The 17,652-nt window shown below is 49.0% G+C and overlaps 2 protein-coding genes across 3 annotated transcripts; both read left to right on the plus strand.

The window, feature by feature from the left end:
* Positions 1-1,666: 1,666 nt before the first annotated feature.
* On the plus strand, positions 1,667-11,427 carry LOC6597452. Of its 2 annotated transcripts, none has more exons than XM_026990724.1 (5): positions 1,667-2,164; positions 8,887-9,054; positions 9,125-9,251; positions 9,309-10,820; positions 10,915-11,427. In XM_026990724.1, exons 2-5 carry the CDS (start codon positions 8,890-8,892, stop codon positions 11,052-11,054), a joined length of 1,944 nt encoding a protein of 647 aa, XP_026846525.1. In that variant the 5' UTR covers positions 1,667-2,164; positions 8,887-8,889; the 3' UTR covers positions 11,055-11,427. The 2 variants fall into 2 exon arrangements, with proteins under 2 accessions (XP_026846525.1, XP_026846526.1); XM_026990725.1 differs by lacking the exon at positions 1,667-2,164 and adding an exon at positions 8,472-8,821.
* A 1,489-nt stretch (positions 11,428-12,916) lies between these two features.
* LOC6597453 lies at positions 12,917-17,387 on the plus strand. Its single transcript, XM_026990707.1, has 5 exons — positions 12,917-13,622; positions 15,220-15,395; positions 15,503-15,773; positions 15,836-17,056; positions 17,125-17,387. Exons 2-5 carry the CDS (start codon positions 15,228-15,230, stop codon positions 17,259-17,261), a joined length of 1,797 nt encoding a protein of 598 aa, XP_026846508.1. The 5' UTR covers positions 12,917-13,622; positions 15,220-15,227; the 3' UTR covers positions 17,262-17,387.
* The last annotated feature ends 265 nt before the right edge of the window (positions 17,388-17,652 follow it).

The following is a 17,652-nucleotide window of genomic DNA, read 5'->3' on the forward strand; positions in this document are numbered from 1 at the left end:
CCTTCTCCACTGATCCCCCTCTATCACTGCTCCTCTCATCCACTGACCGAGACCGAGACCGGCCGACCTCCTGCTCCCACTCCGCCCCGCACCTCTGTCAACAACAGGGACGGCAAGAGAGTGCGACTAGGCAAATGCGAAACCGCAACCACCTGTTGTCAAAACGTCAGACAGAGAGGGCGCGAGTGACAGAGAGAGCTGCTGGCTGCTGGCTGCTGGCTGCTGGCTGGGGAGTGGGGAGTGGGGAGAGAGGGCAGGTCTGGGCGGCTGAGTTTGCTTGACATTGATACTCGTACGGGCACCAGAGAATGTGTCCCTGTGTGGGTGTGTGGCTGTGTGGCTGTGTGGCTGTGGGCGAGTGGTAAGAACGAACGGTAAACCAGCCAAAGTTCTCAATCGTCTGTCAAGGAGTTCTTGGCGGGAGAGCGAGCGAGACAAGGCCAAAGATACAGATGGAGAGAGTGGAGAGTGGAGAGTGAGCGAGCGAGAGTGGCCCTGGTGCACAGTGGTGCAAGTTCGCTAGTTGCATGATGCCTGCGGCATGATGCATGACTCATTAGCCCCATAATTAGCTTGATTAATTTGCTTGTAATTCGCGAATTGATTTGATTGATGGCCAGTGGAGAGTGGCCAGTGCCAGTGCCAGGATCTAGGCATTTGATTGATGGCATTTCATCAACTGATTTACGACGGCCCGACCAGAGATACAACCAAGCGTTCTAATGACAGTGGGATATCCAGTTCTCTGTGATGCAATAAACTCTGAGGAAATTTCGTAACAAATTACCAAGAAAAGTTTTTTTTTTTTGGGAAAATCTGCAATAATATTTTATGGTGGCTGCACGGTTAAGGGTACTGTTACCTGAAAAATCGTAAATTGTGGTTTACCCCAACACAGCAGCACGGAAATGCCGCAGGACCAAGTCAGGACTTGGTCTTGGTCTCTGAATCGGTAGGGAAAGAGAGAGCTGTCGAGCCGCTGTCCAGCACATCAATCAAATGGAGGAGCTATGCCGGCGTCTGTCTGTAGGGTCTCTTCGTCTAGCGGCCAATTAGTGACCTGATGGCTGTGCGAGCCGACCTTTGAACCCCATGCGCTGTGCGGGCCACACTAGAGGCAACAGTTGGCCAAGAATATCTGTGGTCCCAGCGAGCGGCTAAATCAAAGTCAGCTCTCTCATTCAGCTTCTCGCATTATTGCCGGATTCATGATGATAATGTTAACAGCAGAAGCCCACTGTTAACGCGCTAAGCGCCTGCGAGAGCCAGAGAGGGATAGAGAGCACAGCTTCCGCTCGGTCAATGCTAATTGGCATGTCTAAATGGTCTTCGGTCGCTGCTGCCTCTGCTGCTGCGCTGCCTCTGCTGCTGCAGTCTGCTGCATTTTTCGTCCCGACTCCTCCTGGCTGCGCTGCTGCCTACGCGGCCCACGCACTGCCAGAAACTGGCAACAGGCAACAGGCAGGCAGACAGGCAGACAGGCATCAGGCAACAGCAGGCGCTATCACTCTCGCCCTCGCTCGCACTTGAGCACTCACTCTCGCTATCAGTAGCCCGCTCCCGCTCGCTCTGCTGCTTTTACTTAGACTCGCGTTGCTAACGAAAAATGCTATAAAGGCGACCGCAGCAGGCGGCCAAGTAAGTCGACTGCCGGACGCATAACAGTGAACAACCCACACACGCGAAAACGCACACACACGCACGCAGACCGAGCGCACGATTCCCGAACCGAACCAGTGGTAGTGCTGCTGCTGCTGCTGCTGCTGCTGCTGCCGCTGCTGGTGCTGGTGGCAGTGAAAGAGTTTTCTGTCTTGTATTACAGTTCGAACAGCTGAGCCGCGACGTTGTGTATAACACATACGCGGTGTGTTCTCTTCTCCCAACCCGAACGGGCCGCTCAACTGCCGCAATCAAAGCGTCAAACCAGTGTACAAGTGTTTTTTAACCGCTCTCTTACTGTGGGACTGGCAATAAGCCAAGCAACCGCTCGCTCAAGTGTGCTCTTTTTTGTTCCCGTGCACTTCTCTAACAGTTCTCCGAACTCAAACAAACAACAAACAAACGTGTGAAAATTAGCAGCTCCCTCAATCAAGCATCTGCTAAACCGTGAACCGTGTGATAATCGACAGTTACAAACGACTTGAACAACAAATAACCGATTACCGTAAGTTTTCAAAAAGCAAAGCAACAAATGTCAAAAATCAGAATGAAGAAAGTGTCAAACAGACAGGCAGACGGACGGGTACGGGTGTGGGTGCGGGTACGGGTACGGGTACGGGTACGGGTCACATCCACCCACAATCGACAAGCCCCACAACCTTAAACCGTTAGCATCCACCGTGTGTCGTGGAGCCCCCACATTTACCAGCATTACGATCTGGTTCCGGAAAGCAAATTGACTTTTCCTCCATCCTTGCAGCCGCTGTGTAAAAGAAGCCCCCGCACTGGGCTGAAAATATTCACCAAATCGAATTATATTTCCCTTTTCGACTTGTTTTTTTTACGTGATGTTATTTTTGTTGCTGTCCTCGAGGGCGCCTCGAGGGCTCTATAGGGAGTCCGGGGTCTGGAACTGACGGTAAATGCATTAAAATCGGGCGCCCAATTGTGGGTGGACCCCGCGATTTCCAGCGGGAGTGCGTCATCCATGCAGACACACAATACATATAGATTTTTAAAGCTTGATCGAGAGAGCGTCAACGAGATGTCGTTGCAAGATACGGGAGAACCCAATTAAAAAGTGATTTGTTTTTTTTTTTTTATGAATTTGTGGCCATTCAACAAAATCTCTATACATTTTTATTGATATTTGTGCAGGTTTGTAGTATTTATGGTAGAAAATTGGGTTTTTCATCGTAATTCAAGAAAATATTAGGGTATACCTCAAACAAGTGAAAGACCGTTAAAGGCCTAAGATATGTATGTACAAAATATTTACAATCCAAGCATCTATGAAACAAAGGCAACATTTACACGAAACCTGCCTGGAAAATGCTGCCCTTCAAAAACGATCGCCAGAATTACAGAAATCTTTCCTAGTTCTTCAACACTGCCTCGCCGGAGGAAGAGGAGTTCTATCGGAACTCTGAAAACATGTTCCACATCTGTAGAAGGCGGATAAGTATTTAGAGCCTAAATAGCTTGCGGCAGCAAGAGTCAGAGGCAACACCCCTAGATGTCAGCTGGCCAAGGTTCTGGGCTGTCGGCTTGTGCCGCTGGAGGAAGATGCTGCCCCCGAGGGGCATAACGTAGAGCTGTCAGCACAGACAGCGGACCCGCAAAGCAGTTCAGAGCAGCTCAGACTCACAAAGCCCTCGGCACAGAGCCCCCCAGATGGGGAAATGTTTGTGCGGATTTTCGTATTTGACTCCCCGCCAGAGATAACCTGTTGCGAACAATGAAAATCGGGGAATCGGGAAATCGGGGAATCGGGGGCCACGCTCCGTCTGGTATTTAATGTGTTTTTTATTTTTTATTTTTTTTTTTTGTTTTTGATGTACTAAAGTCGGTAAATGTTACGTGCAATGTGCAAATGGGAAATGGAAAATTGTAGACAGTTTTGAGAATTTGTTTCTTGTGTGTGTGTGTGTGTGTGTGTGTGTGTGTGTGTGTGTGGTTGTGAATTGAATCAACAGTTTTAAGCTGCTTACGTGCTGATGATTATCGTATAATGGAAGCACCCTGTTCGCTGGGATTATGCAATCGATAAAGACCCGCGGTCCAAAGGCCCCTCCTCCCGATGGAATCACAAATGCAGGCGATAAGCTCTTGGCCCAGACAGAACAGACCAGAGCTCTCTCTCTCTCTCTCTCTCTCTTTCTGTGTTATTCTATGGGGCAGATGGATAGTTTGACTAATTGATTGGAGAACTCCCACTATTCCCAGAGACAGAGCGAGAGAGATCATGTGTCAGAAGCGCACACCCAAGTGGAATTAGCATTTTTTTTTGTATTTTTCTTTTTTTGGAGCTAGAGCAATTGCCATTAGAATTGGGAATAAGAAGAGGCAGAGAGTCAGAGAGTCAGAGGTACGTTCGAGTGCATTTCTGGGTACAGGGGACAGGGGCCGGCAGTATAGTGTTTCACTTCACAGAAGGCACTTAGGCCCTCCGACCGCCGCACTGCCCACTTAAGTCGAATTGAAGTGCAACGTCGGGAGTACGTGAGTTTATTCGAAACCGAAAAAAGAAATAACCAAATGAACTAGAATAGAACCGAATTGTATGCAAGGCGGCATGGACATGGGGATTTTCTCTGGGATTGACATTGGGAATGATCTTCATTCACATACCACATACGACAGGCATATCCCATATTCCATTCCCAGAGAGACAGACAGACAGACAGACAGAGACACATGTGAGAATGTGTCGGGTGTTGGGATTATTTTGTGGCAAGAGCAGGGCAATAACAATCATTGAAATGAAATGTAATGAAATGCTACTAAAAATAGCCCATACAGAGCCCATGCCAGAACACGTTGCCCATAATCTCTGGATGCAATTGTGAGAGACGGAGTTGTGAACCCCACATCAGAGGGCCGCACAGCCTACACAGTGAATGATAACTCTGTCCAAGTCCATGGGCCCACTCTTTTGGGTGTATAAATAGCCCCATTCGTAGTCGTCTCTCTCTTAACAACAAACCAGGCATGACGCCACGACTACTACCTATAGACGGAAAGAATCCGAAAACCAGAAACCAAAAACCAAACACCAGAACCATCCCATGCCCTGCCATGCAAATAGGGTTCCCTTTTTTGGTTTTACGATGGTTTTTTTTTTGGGAATGTTTAGAAGGCGCCATCTCTGGAATATAGAAATGAATCACACATCGTACAACAGGGTTTCCCTTAGAAGTTTTTCCCTGAAAAATGATTGCAATTCTAACCGGCATACATTTTGAGATACTAGATTTTGAGACCCAAAGGAACTAAATCTAGGCATTGATGTCTGTCTGCCTAATAAATAGTATCTGAAATTCTCTGAAAATCCCCAGAGGCTAAGATCTGAGGATAGCTGTGGGGTTCTGATTGCTTTTGTCTATGGAAAGACAGTATTTGAGAGTTTTGCAATTTCCATGATCGTAAATATTAAACGTATTCCCTCTCAACAGATCGCAGACAAATGCTCTGCTCTGCTCTGCTCAGCTTTCTCTCTCTCTCTCTCTCCCTCTCTCCTTGTGTGAAAGATCTCCCGCTCTTTGAACTCTTGCTCAATGCACACAAAAACTTTCAGCTGATCATACAGTACAGTATACTCTATACTATGAGAGCGAGAGAGAGAGAGAGACCAGTGGGGGCAGCGGGCTGGTGGGGAGGGTGTTGCTGGGGCCACGCGGCGCCACCCCGCGTTCTACCAATTAGCCGCCGGCGCGAATCAATTACCGCTCTCCGCTATATCTGTGGGCCTTAATCAATTCTCATTGACACAATTTAATTGAAGTCGCTGTTTCTGCTTGTGAAATGAAACGATCAGCGCGACGCCTCCTCTCCTCATAGACATAGACGTAAACGTACACGGAGACGGAGACGTACAACGTATACGGAGTGTGTATTTCAACAACGATTAATCTCAATTAGAGGCCAATTGAGTGAGAGAGCGAGATGAAAACCCCTACCCATCGTATCGTATCGTATCGTATCGTATCGTATGGTTTGGGGGCATGGGGCATGTTCCGGTGCTTGTCCAACCATTAGGCTGCACCTGTTGTACATCGCATCGGACATCGGACACATGTGCATTGTGAACTTCAAAAGGTACAAGTGTTTTGTTCATTCTACTATTTGTCTTTTGGCTCCAGAGATACGACAACGAACTGCCGACAGAGCGGTAGAGCGTCAGAGAGTCGATCGTAATCAATAGTGCCGCCTGTGTGCCCGTCCCGCCCGTCACATTTATCTATCCGCTCAAACTAATGAGTCATCTGCCGCCCCTAATGGCCAAACACTCGACTCGTCCGATAGATAAGGGTCAACGCATCGTACTTCTTTCCTGATTTCTTTCCTGTGGGCCGATTGAGTCTTATCTCGGGAGAGAGAGATAGAGAGAGAGAGAGAGAGAGAGAGCAATGCGAAAATTGCAGAGTATTTGCCGAGAATTTTGCCTTTTGTGGCATGGGGCAATGGCAGTGGCAATTGTTACCTTTGCTATCGTACAAAAGATAAACTCATTCCCGTGCCGGCAGCAGCAGACTCTCTTTGTTCTGGGCCGTAATCCTCCTTGGGACATGCCTGCTGTGGCGGGGAATCCCTATTTAGTACACCCCCCCCCCCCCCCCCTGCTACTAGTACATTCTACTATTTATGAGACTAATCTGGGATCGGAATACGCTTAACTTATCTGAGAATACCCTCTTCAAAATATTGTGAAATTCCACAAAAAACATATTCGATTCGCAATTCCGAAATCCCATTGATTGGGGGCTTTATCATCGCACTTGCTCTGAGCTCTGCTTCCTCTCCTCTGCCCCGACATCGTGAGTGTTTGCTTTTCTGAAACACACAAAATTTGTTGCCCACGCGGCATGACTGTGCAAAAACACACACACACACACACACGCAATACACACAATACACAATACAAGAGACAACAAACAAATACAACTAAAATCATAAGAAAGCAATGACGACAAATTGCGGAAACCGTCGCGATAGCCGGAGCGGAGCTCTCCGTTGGCATCGAAACCTGAATGTCGTGGTCGATGGATGGATGGCTGGAGAGCTGGGCAGCTGGATCGACGGATAGATCGCACCCATGACTCTCGGCTCTCGGCTCTCGACTCTCGGCTGTCGCGTTGAAACGATCTCAGAGTGCGACTGCGTCTTCAAGCGAAAGTTTTGCTTGGGAATACCCTGCCATGGAGTATGGAATGAATTCATGAATTCAGTCCTCAAAGAAAATACAAACAAATGTACATATAACGAAGAGAGCGAGAGAGTAAACGAGAGCTGGCATTCGGCTCTGTGGCCGAGCGGAATACCTTTCGTAGCCATAGAGTGTCTGCTCTTTCGGTTATAAGAACACACAATTCTCAAGAGATTTCTGTTCAAATATTCTATGGATCCCAATCAGTATTCAGTTGCGGCTAGGATGAACCGAGAGGCGCTACCTGCATGAAGCGCGACCTGTTTGGTCGGATACGGGATACAGAAAAGGATTCAAGAGAGATCCACCTATCAAAAGTGAAGGAATAAAGATGTATCTACCTATCAAGAGTCACTGCATGAAAACATACGATAATGAAACCTGAAAATATTTATAATCCACTGAAATTTCCAGTGTGTTTGAAGCTTCGGCTTCGTTTCATTTATTTTGTTTGAACGCTTTCCTCTCTGTTGATCGATCGCTTAATTTTGGAGGGGGGGGGGACGACGACTGCTAAGTGCCATCGTTGTGCTACCCCCTCTGATCCCGATCCCGATCCCGATCCCGAGCCCGTACCGGCAGTCGCAGTCGCAGTCGCAGTCGCAGTCTCTGTTCGAGTTCCAGACCGACTACGACAACGGACGGGGCGTCAATTTATGGCACGCTCCGATGAAGTTCAATGGCAACACACGGACACAGAGAGCCCAGACACACCGACACATGGAGGAGCAGTGTCTGAATGAAGACATCCCCCGGATGTAAGATGGATCTGGTGCAGTGCACCAGTGCACCAGTGCACCGGCTTTGTCCTCGCATTATCGATGCATAAATAAACCCGGCATGCCACGGGGGGCAAAGGAGGCAAAGGGGGGGGCGGAGGTACAAGTTGTCTTTTGATTATCGCAAGAACCGAACGATGACAACCATCTCTCGATCGTTCTTGATGGAGTCTCGCTGTGCCGCATTTCAGTGCATCGATCCAATCCGGTCTGTGCTGTGCTGGGCTGCAGCTCGTGCAACTCTTTGGGGCACACACACATAGCCCACACCCCACCCGCTAAGTGATTTCCATTTTGCATCGATTCAAATTGGAAAGAGAGCTCCCCTCGTGGCTTGCATACCAAATAAATAGCGGCAATCGCTCGACGATGTCGCACCCATTAATAGGAAATATTGTATCTATGATGAGAGTCACTCGATAGACCCTATAATAATGATGATTGTCGGTCTGGTCTCTCCATTATGATGGAGCCTCTCTGCGTCAATCCCAATTAGCAATTAGAGAATTATCTTTGCTCCTTCCACACCTCGCCAATAGCAACAGCAACAGCGACAGCAACAGCGACAGCTCCACCTTTTGCTCCATTAAAGGTGTGCCCTCATCGACGGGGCTATAGATACGCAGATACCAGCGAAAATACATACATACGAGTATGTGATAATGCCAATAATGAATGGTGTGGGCTAATGATAGTTTTTTGGAAAAACACTGACAGCGACTTGGACTATAGGATAAGGAATGGTAACGGCAATGGAGAGGTATTGGAGAGAAATATGTTAGACAAATCTCAGATTGCTAGACGTTTAAGGGGTCGTCTTGAAGGTGTGGCAGTTCTGGGAGAACGAGATAGAGAAAGATATCTATAAAGTATAGAATAATCTTGAAGGAAATAGAAGACTACAACCAAGGGGCGCTGCTGCGTGACGCGCTAAATGTTAAACCGAAAGGTGTTATCATAAATAAACCATCAAGTGGCCCAAGCCGAGGAGCGCTGTTGCATGACGCGCGACATCAAAGGACAAATATGCAACGAACGATACTGTATATTATAGTAGATATTTTATGGTGATCAAGTGATGATGTTTGAGCAATAGAATGACAGCCACAAATCGCCGTTGGGCACTGCTGCAGGACGCGCCACAGGAAAGGATAGGAAGGAATTTCAACCGTATAGAGTAGATCTTTTGTGATGAACGTTAAGATCTCTCAAAACTAAATGATTTTTCTTGATCTCTTTCAGGCCATGGACAAATCAAATTTAACAGACAAGAATCACACGAATGTGTATAATGTTACGACGAAACCAAAGAAGCCCAAGCGGCGGGACAAGAGCGATTTGGGCCCGGATTTTGTGGCTCCAGATGGCGGCTGGGGCTGGGTGGTGTGCCTGGCGGCCGGATTGAATAACGTATGTGGAATTGAAGTTGATATACATTCGATGGACATTTGAGGGACATCAATTTCTTTTTCAATTACAGTTCTTCTTGTTCCCGGCCCTGCAGCAGTACGGCTTGATCTACAGAGTGCGGATGCATGGCCTGGGATTCGATGCCAAACAGACGACAACAATTGTGAATGTGGTGATGGCCGTGTCCTCACTAGTCGGTGAGTGGTAGCCATCTGAGATCAAGGATCATGAATATATTTGTGTGCCTTTGGCAGGTATCGTTAATGGAGCCATGTTCAGGCGCTTCACGTTCCGTCAGGTGGCCCTCACGGGCACGATCCTGGGCTTTTCGGGGATCTTTCTGACGGCCTTCTGCACCACCTTCTGGCAGTACATCGTCTGCCTGTCGGCGATATATGGCATTGGCCTGGGCCTGGCCATGGCTGCCACCTCGCTGGCCGTCAACACCTACTTCAAGCAGCGGCGTCGTCGTGCCACCGGCTTCTCCTGGACCATCACGGGACTGGGGCCTATTTTCTTTCCGTATGTGTCCACCTGGCTGTTGGGCTTCTACGGGGCACAGGGCACCATCTTGATCTACTCTGGCATCGCCATGAATGCCGTACTGTGCGCCTTGACCCTGCAGCCGGTGCTGCGGCATGTGAAGAAGCCAAAGACCGCGTCCACCGAAGGACTGGACTCGGCCAAGGATCATCCCGAGACGGCGGAGGCCAATGGGAATCTGCTGACGCCCGGCAGCGATCCCTGGATCGACTACGAGTGCAAGTACTGTCAGTACCAGAAGCGTGCCAAGCGTGGCATCTTCTCCTCGCAGTATCTCTTCAATGTGGACGATCCGGAGCGTCCGGGCTACGAGATCACAGAGCCGGGAACCCCCATGCTGGCCCGCGCCAATGACGGGTGGTTCGGCTCGAAGCTGTCGCTCACCGCGGATCAGGGGACGGGTGGCGCACGCTTACGCACGCGGAGGGAGCTGATGCGACAGGTGTCGTCGCGCAGCCGCGAGAATCTCGATCGCCTGGAGACGAGCCGGACGGACGAGACGCAAGAGCAGGGCCTCTATAAGCCGAACTACTTCAATCGGGAGCGCGAGGACCAGGAGCGGTATACCAGCAAGACGAGCGTCTACTCGAAGAACGGCCAGGAGGAGCTGCTGCGATGCACCTGCGCCGAGGACAAGGCCCTGCTGCAGAAGACCGCCGAGGCCATGCGACTGGAGCAGATGGACGACCAGGCCCTGCAGGCCGAGGAGGATGAGGCCATGAGCCGCATGACCTTCTTCCAGAAGGTCAGCAAGTTCTTCGATCTGGACCTGCTGCGCGACTTCACCTTCGTGAATCTGGCCGTGGGCATGAGCATCATGATGTTCGGCGAGATGAACTTCTCGGTGCTGACGCCCTTCATTCTGAATAGCTTCGGGTATTCGGACACACAGATCTCCCTGGTGATGTCCCTGCTGGCCTGCATGGACATCTCCGTGCGATTCCTGGCCCCGCTGGCCCTCGAGAAGGTGAAGCTCGACAACCGGGTGCTGTTTGCCTTTGGGATCCTCTGCATTGCCGTCGGCCGTGTGGTTGTGGCATTCACCAACTCCTACGAGGTGATGATCGGTGTGTTCTTGCTGATAGGTTTCGGCAAGGGTTTCCGCACCATTTTCTCGCCCCTGATCATTCCCAGCTACGTGCCGCTCAATCGCTTGCCCGCCGCCTCGGGTCTCCAGCTGATCTTCAATACAATGTTCTCCTTTGCCATGGGTCCTCTTTTGGGTAAGTCTCCAGGATCATACATAATGCTCTCTCTCTCTCTCTCTCTCTCTCTCTCTGCAGAACTTCTCTGATTTGTGTGTCGTTTTACTTGCAGGCATTATCACGGAGGCCTTTGGCTATGCCGCCACCATTCATTCCATCAATTTCCTCACCGCTATGGCCCTGCTCCTCTGGCTCACGGAATCGATTGTCCGTCGCGTCCTGAAGCGACCGTCGAAGGGGCTGGGTCAGTGATGTCCGGCCGATCCTATTCTAAAATGTGTTTAAACTCACTCTCTCTCGTCGGAACTGAAACTACTTGGCCATCCACACATCCATCCATCCATCCATCCATACCCAGTGGTACCACACTTGGCCTGGGCCCCTACCTAGATGTTATTTAAGATCGAGTGTGTCTCTGTGTGTGAGCATAGTATTACGTTGATTGAGCATACGGTATAGTTGCAGGCCGTACTTAAAGATACCTAAGATAAAATATACAAGATACAATATATATATATATATACATATATGTATATATACATAATTGTATTACCCCTAAACAAATGAAAAATTCCCATCATATCCCACCACCATATCATGTAGTCTTTCATTTAGTCATTTTTTTTCCTAATTTAATTTTTTTTTTTTTTTTTCATTTTTTTACCACATTTCTTTTTGTTTTTATTTTGCGTTTTATAATATATACATATAATATATATATACACTATATAAATAAGACTATGAATACTGTACTTAGTGGTTACAACTACACCTATCATATAATATGTGTGATGCTGACCTACACGTTGATTGATAAATATAAATGTTAGTTAAGTTGAAACAAAAGAGTTCTGAAAGGGGAGTTACTGGTAAAGGGAACAACATCAACATGCAACATCTTGTGGACTATTGGTCTTATCGAGACCTTCTTCTTGGGTATGAGAAATTTCTGGGCCTGCCTTTGTCCTGCTTGAGGATCATCCACTTAGCGACACAAACGATTTGCATTCTTGTTCTGCGAATCAATTAGTTACGCTCACTCAGAAACCGATTGATTCTTGGGATCTATACAGAGAGAACGTATATCTTGACCACTATTCGGGTTCTTTAATTAGGGATACACTTGATTTCCTTTCGTGTTCAATTGCAGATATTGCTTGCCACATGAAGAATGATAATCTGCAGCAACTAACGATGATCATATACTGATTGATCGAGAGTGATTGAGGTGTCTAATAGATATACATATGTATGTTATGTGGGTACAATTGGAGATATATTTTTGAGTATAAATTTGTGGATTATATGAAAGGGTGAAAAGCGTTCGGTCCCTTTTGCACACGAAAAAGCATGGAATATAGTCTCCCTTAAGCTTGGTTATCTTTTGGGATCTATGCCACGAAACATCTGGATTATAGCTGAATGAAGAGTACAATCTTAATATATTTCGATTGGAGTTTATTTTATGAAAAATCATAAGTAATCCCCACCGAAGAATTGCAAATGATCCTTCATAAACGATTTCGTACATTCCGTTGGATCAGAGAAGAATACCCTTATCGCTAATCTTACTCTCTCCGCCGCTTCCATTGCCAATCAAAATCTTTTCAAATATTCTTTAAATCAATTAGCCACCAACAAAAGGTTGTCAAAAGATCTACCAAATGTTTGCTGCACACTTTTGGGCTCTTCGGGTAAAGCCCGTGGTACGGGGTACAGGTGTCAGAGAAAGAACGACCAAGGCAGGCGGGCGGGCAGGCAGAGGGAGGCAGCACGTGGCCTGCCTCAACTCACGAACGAACCAACGAAATATACATAACATAGATGTATCGTATCGTATCGGATCGTATCGTATCTATGCCTATGCCTAAATGTTAGTGACGCACTGTTTGGCTTCCGCCAAAGCAAACAAATCGTTTTTCTCGCACCTTTACAGCCGACTGTTAACTAACAGACGAACGGACGGACGGACGGAAGTACGGACGTACGGACTGACAGCCTCTTGCCCCCCACCGGGCATTCGCTGCTGCTCATTACGTCGACGTCGTTCGATTGGCGCTAGTCGATCCGATCTTTCGATTGCCTGTCCGTACACACCGTACACGCCGTACACACCGTACACGCCGTACACGCCGTACACTCTGCTCTACTCTGCTCTGCCTGTGCCTGTGCTGGGTTCGGTTCAGTTCAGTTTAGTTCTCAGTTTTAGTTTATTTCCTCAGCTGTCGACGACGACGACGACGACGGCGTTTGGGGCGAGAGAACACGGGGCCGCGATTAGAGGAATATTCCGCCAAATGGCAATTGGATTCGGATCGGGCATTGCATTCCCATTACCCCCGTAGAGTGTGTCGCGAGTCGTGAGTCGCGAGTCGGGCCTACATATATATATATGTAGATCTATAGATCTGTAGATATTTTAAATTCGAGAAATAGGTGAACCAAGGAGTGGCCCTGCTCTGAGCACAGCTCCCTGCCCATACGACACCATTCTGGGCAACCTTGAACTTGGACTGCATTTCGTGTGTGTCTGTTTCAATTAGATGCAGGCATTCAACCTGTCATTCATTCAGTGCGCCAATCATTCAGTCAGTCAGTCAATGCGCTGTAACGCGTGTGACAGAGAGTGTAAAAATAAAATAACACCCGAGGCGGAGGCGGAGGCGGAGGCTGAGGCTGAGGCTGACGCTGAGGCAAAGGTAAAGGCAACAGGCATAAAGCATTAAGCATCAATAGCAACCGAAATAAAAACTAAAAATAATCATCGTTGCCAATTTGCGCACTAGCCAAGGAGAGGGCGAAATACTATAGAGGATATAGGTGAGTGATTCGACTGTGAGACGGGGGCATCATCTAGCTAATGGAGGAGCAACAGGCACGTTCTTGTCACGCACCTCGCACGGGTTCATCCTCCTGCTCCTCCTACTCCTCCTGCTGCTGCCGCTGCTATCAGCGATTCCCTTCGATTAAAGTGGAAGGGGCCTTGGGAAAATGTCAATACCCCAATCCACCACATGGGCTATCTGGGAGCCCCAGCTGGTGGCACAATATTGGCAACAAGTCACCAAAACGTTGCCGACCCATGTAAAGGCATCGCAATCTTATCATCCTTATCGCTGGATGGATCTATAGTCAATATAGTAGTGGGCTTTGCTTATCTGTGGCGATCTGTGCCAATTGTTTTGCGATCATTTCGAGTGATTCGAGGAGCTACTCGTAAAACAATGGAATTTCCACAATAACAAACTGATCCATTACATGTCCAACGAATCAGGAAAGATCAAGGACGGTCTTCAGTCTGGGTACAGATAGACGAGGATAATAATCGTTATTGCTGGAATTCTTAACATATCCGGAATACTCGTATATGGTATATTTTGATTGATATTGATACTCGTACCTTACCTTTTCCTTTAAAGACCTTTATCGGCTGATTAACACAACTAAAGTCCACCTTCCAGTTTGATTTTACGTAGGTTTCAGTTTCACTTTATTGCCGATAGTTCTTATCAAGAATAGCCTTATCTAATTAAGTCCTCAATTTACTATCATTGGGAATCTGTCATCAGGTTGTGGCACACACCTCCCACAATCGAAGAGCAATGGAGGTGCGATGTACTCGCATGTTTTCGATGGTTATACAATTTGAAACAGCATCAGCAAATCATCAACTAGGTGGAACTCTGATTGAGGCCTCTTTTATAGATCCTTCTCTCCCCACAAATGGCAGAGATTGGAGGATCTTTGAGCCAGAGTTTAGTGGAATATTTTGGAATTTCCACACAAATGCTTTCCATTGATCGCATTTTTTGTTTTTTTTTTGGGAACTGAACTAATTACTGATACGCCTCCAGACATCAGTGACCTTCTCCTCTCGCCGGCAACAAAATCTTCTAGAGGACATAATGAAAGTGATTCACTCAACGAAAATCTTTAGCTATTTGCGCGCTAACTTTGGTCTCGGTTTCGGTCTTGGTCTCTGGGTCTAGGTCCGCGTCACATGACTGCTATGCTGATAAGAGAGAGAGAGAGAGATCGATCGGAGAGGGAGAGTGGTCTGGGCTAGCATAAGCCCCAGCCATGAACCCGGGCTCTGGGTTCTGCTGGCAACAACACAGAAAGAAACCCAGAAAGCGTGTTTGAGAGTATGGGGGCTTGAGAACTACACCACATGCAGTCGGTCGCATGTTCATAGCCTTCAGGGACTGCAGTTAATTGTGGCAAGTGGATCGTTAAAGTGTTACACCAAACAAATTGACGATCGGCTCGTAAATCATACTCGAAGCGGCAATTGGTTTTGTATGAGCACGAGCTTCGCGAGTAAATGATTCCTCATTCCGGGGTTCGACAGATCAACTGATCCACATACTGACTCTGTCTCTGTGTCTGTCTCTGTCTCTGCGTTGGATCTTTTCAGCAACAGCAATGGAATCCGCTGAGAAGAAGGTCTACCAGAACACCACTCGGCCCCTGGACAAGGCCCCCTCGGCTCGGTACTACAACAGGAACGACAAGAGCGATCTGGGCGATGACTTTGTGGCCCCCGATGGCGGCTGGGCGTGGCTGGTGTGCGTCGCCGCTGGCGTTTCCAATGTAGGTAAAAGGTGTCCAACGCCCGCAGAGCCACAGCTTCAGCTTCAGCTTCAGCTCTCGCCCTCGTTTCCCCCCGAATTGAGCAAATCCTTTCCCCACCCCCACAGCTGTCCATCTATCCGTGTCTGCAGCAGTTCGGCTTCCTGTTCAGAGAGCGCCTGGGGGACCTGGGCATGTCCAGCTCTCAGATCACGGCCATCATCAACACGAATCCGGCGGTGTCCGCCTGCACGGGCCTGCTGAATGGGCCGATGTTCCGGCGCTTCACCTTTCGCCAGGTGGCCATGGCCGGCTCCCTGCTGATCTCCAGTGGAATAGTGCTCACAGCCTTCTGTGAGACATTCGTCGGCTATATGGTGGCCTATGCCCTGCTCTTCGGTGAGTCATCTTCAGTCCCCTAGGGATCTGCCACTTTTACCAACAGAATCTTCTTGTTCTAGGCTTTGGCATGGGCATCAGTGTTTCGGCTTCTTCGCTGGCCATCAACACGTACTTCCAGAAGAAGCGCCGCAAGGCCGCTGGCTTCTCGTGGACCATCACGGGCCTGGGTCCCATCTTCCTGCCGTATCTGGTCACGTTCCTGCTGACCGTCTACGGCGTCCAGGGCACCGTGCTGCTCTTTGCCGCCATTTCGCTGCACTCCTTTGTCAGTGCCATGATCTACCAGCCGGTGCGGTACCATGTGAACGGCAGCAGCACGGAGCCGGAGCTGCTGGTGGAGCAGCAGCAGCAAGCGCCGGAGGCGCTGTGCGCCCACTGCGCCTGGCAGCAGAAGCGCGAGCCGGGGGGGATCTTCTCCAGCCAGTACCTGTGCCAGGACGACGATGCCCAGCGGCCTGGCTATGAGATCTGTGAGCCGGGCACCCCCATGCTGTCGCGTGCGAACGACGGCTGGTTCGGGTCACGGCCCTCGCTGACCTCGGGACGCCTGCGCTTTCGCACTGTGTCGAGCTCCAAGGATCTGGAGCAGACGCAGCGCCTGCACTGTCCCATCAGCGAGGAGCACCAGGGCGACGACGAGTTCCTCAGGCCAAACAACTTTCGCCGGGAGCGCGTCGAGTCCAATCTGGAGGCGAAGCTCTGCTGCAGGTGCTCCGAGCACCGGGCCATTGCCCGGGAGGACAACAACAACAAGGATCCTGACGTGCAGACCAGTCCAGGGGAAATAGGCTTCCTCCAGAAGGTGGTGACCTTCTTCGACCTGGACCTGCTGCGCGACTTCACCTTCGTGAATCTCGTTGCGGGGCTGACGATCATCAACTTTGGGGAGCTCAACTTCTCCATCCTGACGCCGTTCATCCTGGTCGACTTCGGCTTCGAGACCTCCCAGATCACGCTGGCCATGTCCCTGCTGGCCGGCCTGGACATCACCATGCGCTTCCTGGTGCCCTTCCTGACCGAGAAGATCCCCTGGGATAACCGGGTCTTCTTCCTCATTGGCGTCGTCGGGATTGCACTGGGCCGCACGGTGGTGGCCTGCACTCGATCCTACTCCATGATCCTGTGCAGCTTCGTGTGGATTGGGCTGTGCAAGGGCGTGCGCACCATATTCTGGCCCCTGATCATACCCGGCTACGTGCCGCTGAATCGACTGCCAGGCGCCTCGGGCCTCCAGCTGCTCATCTCGGGGCTGTTTACACTCATCTGCGGACCATTTGTCGGTGAGTCGAGTCGAGTCGAGTCTCGCATCTGATCTCCTGTCGATCTCACGCTTTCGTTATTCTTCCAGGTCTTGTGCGGGATCGCTTTAACTATTCGGTGACCTTGCATTGTCTCAATATGATGTCCTTTGTGGCCGCCGCCTCCTGGACCCTGGAGGCGCTCATTCGACGCCATCGGCGGAAGCAGCGCCTGGAGAATAGCTGATCATCCGTCGGCATCCCATCCGGTCCTTCGGCGCTTAAGTTAGAAAATACTTTCTTTTTTTTTTTGCTATCTCTAAGATAATGTCTTGTAATACATTACAAAGTAAAAAGTACAACATGGTCTATACTCGATATATACTTATGTAATGGGAAATATCTATCAAGCTCTCCAGGGTGGGTCCCTGAACGCACTTTCAGGGAAGATCCAGCTTTTACATCAATCAACTTAAACTTTATAACGAAAATCAAGGCATTCAATCAATATTTCGAACGACAGGATGCTGGGTTTTGGTAATATTTTAAGATTTCAAATGAAATATTATCAAAATACACATATGTACATTTTACATGACATTTTACATGCACTACATAATATTGACATGGACATGACA

The sequence above is a fragment of the Drosophila persimilis genome, unplaced genomic scaffold, assembly GCF_003286085.1.
Source record: "Drosophila persimilis strain 14011-0111.01,24,50 unplaced genomic scaffold, DperRS2 tig00000606-arrow-arrow-pilon, whole genome shotgun sequence".
Taxonomy (NCBI): domain Eukaryota; kingdom Metazoa; phylum Arthropoda; class Insecta; order Diptera; family Drosophilidae; genus Drosophila; species Drosophila persimilis.

Bases quoted from the DNA above. Each gene is read 5' to 3' on its own strand.
- LOC6597452 (XM_026990724.1), top strand. From the start codon at position 8,890: ATGGACAAATCAAATTTAACAGACAAGAATCACACGAATGTGTATAAT. The intron at 9,252-9,308 runs GTGAGTGGTAGC...TGCCTTTGGCAG, and splicing joins GGCCGTGTCCTCACTAGTCG to GTATCGTTAATGGAGCCATG. The intron at 10,821-10,914 runs GTAAGTCTCCAG...TTTTACTTGCAG, and splicing joins TGCCATGGGTCCTCTTTTGG to GCATTATCACGGAGGCCTTT.
- LOC6597453 (XM_026990707.1), top strand. From the start codon at position 15,228: ATGGAATCCGCTGAGAAGAAGGTCTACCAGAACACCACTCGGCCCCTG. The intron at 15,774-15,835 runs GTGAGTCATCTT...TTCTTGTTCTAG, and splicing joins GGCCTATGCCCTGCTCTTCG to GCTTTGGCATGGGCATCAGT. The intron at 17,057-17,124 runs GTGAGTCGAGTC...TTATTCTTCCAG, and splicing joins CATCTGCGGACCATTTGTCG to GTCTTGTGCGGGATCGCTTT.